General features: G+C 49.4%; 1 protein-coding gene across 4 annotated transcripts in view; it reads right to left on the bottom strand.

The window, feature by feature from the left end:
- Positions 1-7254, bottom strand: part of Itgal (integrin subunit alpha L) — a 40903-nt gene extending 33649 nt beyond the window's left edge. For 3 of the 4 annotated variants that reach the window (XM_031388388.1, XM_031388389.1, XM_031388390.1), the window contains exons 1-7: positions 7043-7254; positions 5920-6019; positions 3803-3897; positions 3626-3693; positions 2350-2467; positions 2103-2233; positions 1221-1369 (exon numbers count right to left, since the gene is read on the bottom strand). In XM_031388388.1, coding sequence (XP_031244248.1) covers positions 1221-1369; positions 2103-2233; positions 2350-2467; positions 3626-3693; positions 3803-3897; positions 5920-6019; positions 7043-7091 — 710 coding nt within the window. In that variant the 5' untranslated portion in view covers positions 7092-7254. The remainder of the gene's footprint in view (positions 1-1220; positions 1370-2102; positions 2234-2349; positions 2468-3625; positions 3694-3802; positions 3898-5919; positions 6020-7042) is intronic. The other variant, XM_031388387.1, reaches the window with a different exon arrangement.
- Positions 7255-7681: the final 427 nt, after the last annotated feature.

The raw sequence follows: 7681 nt of genomic DNA, 5'->3' as shown, positions 1-7681 counted from the left end.
CCTCTGCCTCTGCCTCTGCCTCTGCCTCTGCCTCTGCCTCTGCCTCTGCCTCTGCCTCCTGAATGCTGATATTAGACTCATGTGCCACCTCATCTGGCTCTTCTTGAACATTCCAAATTTGCTAGCGTTAGCTCATAAGTGTCCTCCAAGGCTTGGCCTGTCAACAGCTGGTGGGACTTCCAGGAACTGGAACTTAGTGAGAGATTTTGAAGTCATTGAAGGGGGCCCTGCCTCCTTCCTCCTTTTCTCCTTGACTTCTGGGTCACTTCTGCCATACCCTCCTGCCATGATGGACCACAACGGTCCATAGCAGTAGAGCCTGGATGACCATGGACTGATGTTTCCAATACTGAGTCAAGGGTGGGAGCTTGGTGGTAGCATGCTTGTCTAGCACCACAGGGCCCCAGGCTCCAATCTCACCAGTACACTTATGATGCCCAAACTATATGCCCAAGCAACCTGTCTCTTTATAGATTGATGGTCTACAATGTTTTTGATCGAAAGCTTCCTCGGATCCTCCCACCTAAGGTTTATCAGCAGGATCCCTCTCTAGCGGAATATAGTGGTGCACGCCTTCAATCCCAGCACTTGGGAGATCGAGGCAGGAAGATTAGGAGGACGCACCCTCATACCTGGCTCAAAGTAGGTTTGTGGAATTTTTCTAAAGATTTATGTGTATGTGCATGTGTGTACACACCCCTGCCCACTCCAGTGCAGGCCATGAGGAGACACACTGTGTCTTCTGCTATGGCTCTCTGTAGATTTCACAACAGGATCTCTCCTTGATCCCAGGGCTCATGTGTTCTTACCTAAACTGGAAACCAGCAAGTCTCAGTGATCCCCCTGTCTCTATCTTCTTCAAAACTGGGGTTCCAAGTGTGTCCTGGATACTTGGCCCGTTACATGAGTGTGGGTCCTTTTAACTGCTAAGCCATCATTCCATTCCCCTGAATTTGGGGGTGACGGTTGGGGGGACAGGGTCTTACTATGTAGCCCAGGCTGGCCTTAACCTATAAAACTCAAAATTCTCCTTCAGAAGCCTCCCCAAGCTGCAATTAAGGTGTGGGCCAACCACATGCTGCTCTCCACTCGAACTTATACAATCAACTGCCACACTCTGCTCCTGCCCATTGACCTCCTGTCTCCCATCGCTGGAAGAGCTAGCTCACATAGAACAAATGCCTAGACACGGGCATGTCTTTCCTCAAAAGGGAACTTACACCACATAGTTGATGGCATGAAAGGTATTGGTCAGCAAGAACATGGGTTGCACGCTGCCTAGCAGAACATCGGGGTTCTTGTTCTGCTTAATGTAGTCCAAGAAGGTAAATTCTGTTCTGCACTCTGTAGAAAACTGAACAGCAGCAAACTAGGAAAGAAAGACATGGTATAGGGTTACAGGTCCCTTCTCACTGTCCGCTCCAGTCTCCGCTTCCCCAACAGATGTGGAACCCAGGGCCTTGTGATTGCTGGGCAAGCACTGCCCATTCAGATAACTTCCCAACCCCAGTCTCTGCTTCTTATGCACACTCCAGTAACCCAACTTCACTTCTCTGCCTCAATTCATTCTTCAGAAAAATTAAGATAAATATAAACAGGTGTAGAAACGAGATGGAAGAAACCTCTGCTTTCTTACCTAGAGATGTGTGCTGGGCCTTGGGCTCTAGGCCCACTTAACTCACTCCCAGTCACTATGTCTGTGAAGAAAACCCCTTAAACTGGATAGGGTTAGGTCGACCAGACAGTCAACCAACTGATGCTGGGCTAGCCAGAATCTCTTTAGAACTGGGGCTTTGTAGAAGGAGGTAGTTGAAACGCCCTTTTGGAACTTTATCATGCAAATTTAGTTTTCCACCCATGAAATCTAAAGAGAAATGGGAGCTCATCTACAAAGAAAGCAGAGACAGAAGATAGAGAGAAACAGCTCCAGAGAACTGGGCCGATTTTAACTGCTGACTCTTAATGCTGCCAGAGTTATAGGTGCAACCACGCCCATGCTTTCTGAAGACACACCTCACAATATACGTAATGGCTCAAGCCTGCTCAGGTGGGCATCTTGGGTCTGTGACTAAGGGTCCTAGTGTCTGGGTGCACATGGGTACCTGGTAAGAAGTGTTGCTGAGTTTCCTCATCACATCCTTCATGAATTCCAGGATCTTTCCAAAGTCCTTTCTATTCAAGCTCTGTGAGCCATCGAACAGAAACACCAGGTCGACTTTGCCCTTCATACATTCTGCAGAGACCACATGCAAACCGATCCAACTGATAGAAGTTTCTCCTCCTGTGCTGGCTCCTGTGGAGGCCAGCTTCTCAAAGGCATTTTTACCCACTGGGTCTCCAATTCCTCACCTTGATAGGCAGGACGGTTTTGTAACATAGGTCCCTCCAGACTCTGGGGGAAGAGATAGCACAGGCCACTGAGGTAGGTGTTCTGATCGCACGTCCGAGACAGTCCAGGATCGCAGGCCTGCAGGGAGCAAAGGTGGAAAAGTAAGGCTTCCTTATGTTTTGTGTCTTTCAGGCATTATCAGCAGAGAATAGGAGCTTCCTGGGTTTTCAAAGCAAAGCATTTTTGCCTCTAAGGCAGCCAGCATTCTGTAACAATGGATGCTCACATTTTCGGAATGGTATCTAACCTCCGTAGTTCATCATGTGTTCTGTGTACAGCTGGGTATTGCCCCACATTTCCAGGACTTGCCCCTCCCAACCACACATCCTGCATTCACCAAATCAAACCTCACTTTTCCAGAACAGACAGTACTGCCCCTTGCATTTATGACTACTCTGTTCTGCCCGACAGCAGCAGTTTATAGACAGGGCTTTTGTCCTTTGTGCATCTTTGTATCTTACAGCCTTACCCCCATGGAATCTAGCACAATGCCTGATCTGTGACAGTAGTTAAGTAAACAAGTTACAATTGAGCACTGCATCCCATGAGGCCTAGAGGCAAATACAGGCCTCTAGGCATGTGATCCCAGCCCTGGGGAGGCTGAAGCAAGAGAATGACAAGTTCCAGGGCAACCTGGGCTACATAACAAGACCCTGCTTTAGTTAAAAACAAACAAACAAACAAAAAAACCAACCAACCAGGCAGTGGTGGCACATGTCTTTAATCCCAGCACTTGGGAGGCAGAGGCAGATGAATCTGAGTTCAAGGCTAGCCTGGTCTACAGAGTGAGTTCCTGGACAGCCAGGGCTATACAGAGGAACCCTGTCTTGAAAAAACAAAAAATAAAAAACAATAAAATAAAAAAAAAACAAATAAAGAAGCAGAGGTATCAATAGCCCAAGGTCAACCTCAGCTACGCACCAGCTATGTACATCCAGACTATGTGAGAAAAGTCTCTAGCTCCTTGTCCATTCTCAGTAAGCAGCAGTTCAGTCAACTCTCGAACGCTACTAACAGTTTGTCAGATTTTTTTTTCTTTCTGAGACAGGGTCTTATTATACAGCCCAGGCTGGTTTGTAACTATGCAGTCCAGGCTGTCTCAGCCACCCCTGGGGCTGCAGGTCTACACCCCAACATCTGGCTCATCCTTCCACCCCCTTTCAACATCTGTACATAGTGTAGTAGTGTGTAGTTCATCTGCGTAGTTCAGCTCCACGGGCTCAGATGCCATCTTACCAGGAGGCTTCCCTTGGCGGCATCTGTTGCCAGCGTCATTCCCAAGTACTTGGAGGTATGGTTAGAACCTGTAGACACAGGAAAGGCCAGATGGAAGGACTCAGGTAGTCAAGCGTGATGGGATCAGCCTAGGGTTTCCTGGGAGCCCGCTCCTCCTCGCCTTCCCTACTGACTCACCATGTAGGCTGACCGGCTGGCAGGCACCACTCCTCGGATGGCAGCGATAGAGGCCTCCTGTGCTGTCCGCCTCACCTGGGGCTCCCACCACAACCCTGATGAAAAATCTCACTTGAGACGAAGTTGCCCAGGCCTTTCCCCACTCAGTCCTTCTTTTCTTATTTCCTACCCATTCCTTCTTTCCTTTCTTTTCCTTCTTCGAGACAGGATCTCACTATATAGGTAGCCTTGGCTCTCCTAGAACTTGCTAAGTAAACCAGGCTGGCCTTGAACTAACAGAAAGATCCAACTTTCATCTCTTTTCCAAGTGCTGGGATTAAAATTGTGCACCAAAATCCATTAGTTTCCCACTCCCCACCCCCACCCCCCAGAACTGGGTTTCTCTGTGTAGCTCTGGCTGCCCTGAAACTCACTCTGTAGACCAGGCTGGCTTCAAACTCAGAGATCTGCTTGCCTCTGCCTCCCAAGTGCTGGAATTAAAGGTGTGCAACACCACCACCTAGCTATGTATTTTTTTAAAGATTTATTTATTTATTTTATGTATATGAGTACACTATAGCTGTACAGATGGTTGTGAACCTTCATGTGGTTGTTGGGAATTGAATTTAGGACCTCTGCTCACTCTAGTCGGCCCTGCTTGCTCCAGTCCCTGCTCACTCCAGCCCAAAGATCAGAAGAGTAGTCAGTACTCTTACCTGCTGAGCCATCTCGCCAGCCCTCTTTTTTTTTTTATTCACTTTATATCACAATTTCGCTCCCCTCCCCCCTCTCCTCTCCTCCCAGTCTCACCCTTCCTTACAAGTCCCTCTCCCTTTCTCTTCAGAGAAGGGGAAAACCCCCTTGGGTACCACCCATCCTGGGATATCCAGCTGTTGTAGGTCTAAGTGCATCTTCTCCCATTGAGGTCCAAAACCATACAATGGGTGGAAGAAAGCATCTTCAACAAATGGTGCTGGTCTAATTGGATGTCTGCTTGTAGAAAAATACAAATAGACCCATATCTATCACCCTGCTCTGTATCTTGACCAGCACTTCAAAGTGATGCAAGGCTTCTTGTGGATAGCTTAGGGGGCAAAAGTGCTTAAGGAGCTTGAGAACCTGAGTCTGATTTGCTCTCCTAAGCGGTAGAAGGAGAGAACTGACTCCAACAAGTTGTCCTAACTTCCACGTGTGCACGATAGCATTCACGTACACACTCAGCTCAAGCACTACAGCGTTCACGTACACACTCAGCCCAACAACAATAACAACTGTATGCTAAAAACTCGTTGCCAAGGCAATGCAGCTCTTACTCTTCAGGGGAGCTCCTGAGTACCCCCTACCTCCTAATAGCCAAATAACATAATTCTAGAAGTGAGGGTTTCTTTTCATTTGCATTCTAGAAAATTTAAGGCCCAAAGAGTGTCTTTCAGGTGGGCACCTTAGAACCTCCTTCACTTAGTCATCAATTCAAAAGCTATTTGTGACTAGGTATGGTGACATAGGCCTGTCACCTCTGCTACTCAGAGACAGACTGAGGTAGGAGGACAGTAGCCCCAAGCTAGCTGTGGGAATTTAATAAGACCCTGCCTTGAAAATAAAATAAAAAAGAAACCAGGTTTAGTGTCATCTGCCTGTGATCCCAGTACCCCAGAGGTAGAGGATAGGGGGTCAGAAGTTCAAGGCTGCGCTCAGCTACAGCAAGTGTGGAAGCAAACTGATCTACAGAGGCCCTGTCTCGAAATGAAGAGAGCAAAACTTGATGCAGCTCAGTGGAGAGCTTGCCTGACACACATAGACCTGGTATTCAAACAGCAGCACCACCAACAACAACAACAAAGCCATTGATGCCCAAGCCTGCCCTACTGTGTGCTTAGCTGGGCTTTGAATTGGGAAGCAGAGAGGAGATGGTCCTCAGACACTGGTGTGGCTTATTACCCATCACCCTCACTCTATGGTACTAGGGAGCCTTGCTCCTGTTTCAAAGATTCCACCTAGCAGATGCTCGCAGAAGGGAAGCCAACCCCTGACATGGGACAATCCTCACACCAACTCAGGGGCTGCATGCCTCTGGGCAGATGTATGTGGGACCCGACATACTCTGCTGCTGGAGGATAGTTGAAAGAATAATAGCTCACCCATCTCCGACCTGCAAGACCTGGTACCCAAAATGTCTTCCAGCTTGTGCCAAGAAGCTTTGAGCATGCCGCGTGTCCAGGTTGTAGCTCCAGGCCCTGGCTGTGGAGAGTAAACTGATCAGCTGCTCCCTATCTGGACCCGCACAGACCAGTGCTGCCCTTGAGGCCTGTTCCTCCAAACCCACCCAGGCTCTGAGGCTGCCTACAGCCAAGCAGAGATGGATGGTGCCAGGACTTTCCTTCTGGGGCCTGGACTGGAGGCTAGGAGACCACACAGTCTGTCTCCCAGGGCAACTCCTCCCAGACCCAGAGGACTCAACTTCCCCCTTGGACCTATTGGGAAAGAAGGAAGGGTAAGAAGGTGGGGACCCATGGGAAAGAAGCCATGGAAGGGGCCTCCTGGCAGAGAATGACCAAGTTCCCAGGCAGGGACCAAACGAGTCTGCCCTGAGGCCCCATGGCTGCACTTCCCACTGTGCTTCTCTGGGGACCTTGCATCCCAGCACCTGAGAACCCCAATGATCAGCCTGGAGGAATCACCGTACCCCGAACCCAGCAGGTGACTGATCTTAAGTCTCCCAACTCTACCCACTTAGACACAGGCATCTCCTGACCTTTTAAAATCTTCCACCATCCCCTTCCCCATCTCAGGCAGCTAGAGTGTCCCCTGCAGCCTCTAAACTGTCTTTTTCTGGCCCGACTTTCCTTGTAGAAAGACTTAGCGCCTTGTGTCCTGGATGTCAGAGATGACAGTACCCTTTTCACCTCCCTTCAGGTGAAGGGAGGGGAGGCCTCCAATGAGGAAAAGCCTTACCTAGAACTCCCAAGGAGATGTACTACAAAGGAGGCCGAGTAGTAACCTGACCCAGGTTTCTCCTCCCATCCTGGGTCTCTCCAACCATCTACTTAAACCCTTAAAGGCCCACTCCTACCCACCCTCTCTTCCTTCCATGCCCTTTGCTATCATGCTTCAAGTATGTGTGGGTTCCCACTTTTCTCTCCGGGATTCCTGAGTCCCACATCACCCCCACGGGTGGCTCCTCATCCTCTTCAGCTCTACCGAGCTTTCTAGTTTCCCCTGTCACAGACAACATCCCTTTCCCATCCCTCCTGGATTTCCTACCAAACAGCTGGAGTAGCAAAAGTCTGAGGCCAGCGATCCAGAAACTCATCTGCGCCTAGGAGGGACCTGTGGGTCCGGACTGGATCTCAGAGAGCTCTTGAGATTTGCTGGCGACCTAGACCGGGAGGAAGAGGGAAATGGTGGTGTCTCTCTCATGGGGCCCCTTCCAGTGGAACTTTCTCAGGGCCACCAGGCTGATGACACGGGGTGGGGGTGGAGGGAGGGGTGTGCTCCTGTCCGCGTTGTGAAACCTCTCTATTCAGAGAGGAAGTATAAGCAGGTTAGATACATTTCCTGTGCCTACTTGCATTTTCACATCATCCAAGAGCAGACAGCAAGGCGGTTAAATTACCGCCACTTAGCTAGGCAACCTCCACCCTCACACCAGGCCCCGGAAGAGTCTTCAAAGCCTGATAGAGGGGGGAGGAGGAAGCAGAGGGGGAGAAAAAGGGGGGTAATGAGAGTGGAGAGGGGAGAAATATTGTAATTATATTATCTAAAACAAACAAACAAGCAAACAAACAAAGCAGACAGAGGGTTGATCAGGAAACATCCCTAAAGCATCGCTGCTTGAATCACACGGGAAGATTATGGGTGATAAAAGGTTGCAGGAAAAACACAGCCTGGAGTGCACTACAG

The sequence above is a fragment of the Mastomys coucha genome, unplaced genomic scaffold (genome assembly GCF_008632895.1).
Source record: "Mastomys coucha isolate ucsf_1 unplaced genomic scaffold, UCSF_Mcou_1 pScaffold21, whole genome shotgun sequence".
Lineage (NCBI taxonomy): Eukaryota > Metazoa > Chordata > Mammalia > Rodentia > Muridae > Mastomys > Mastomys coucha.
This window is presented reverse-complemented; position numbering and strand designations above follow the sequence as displayed.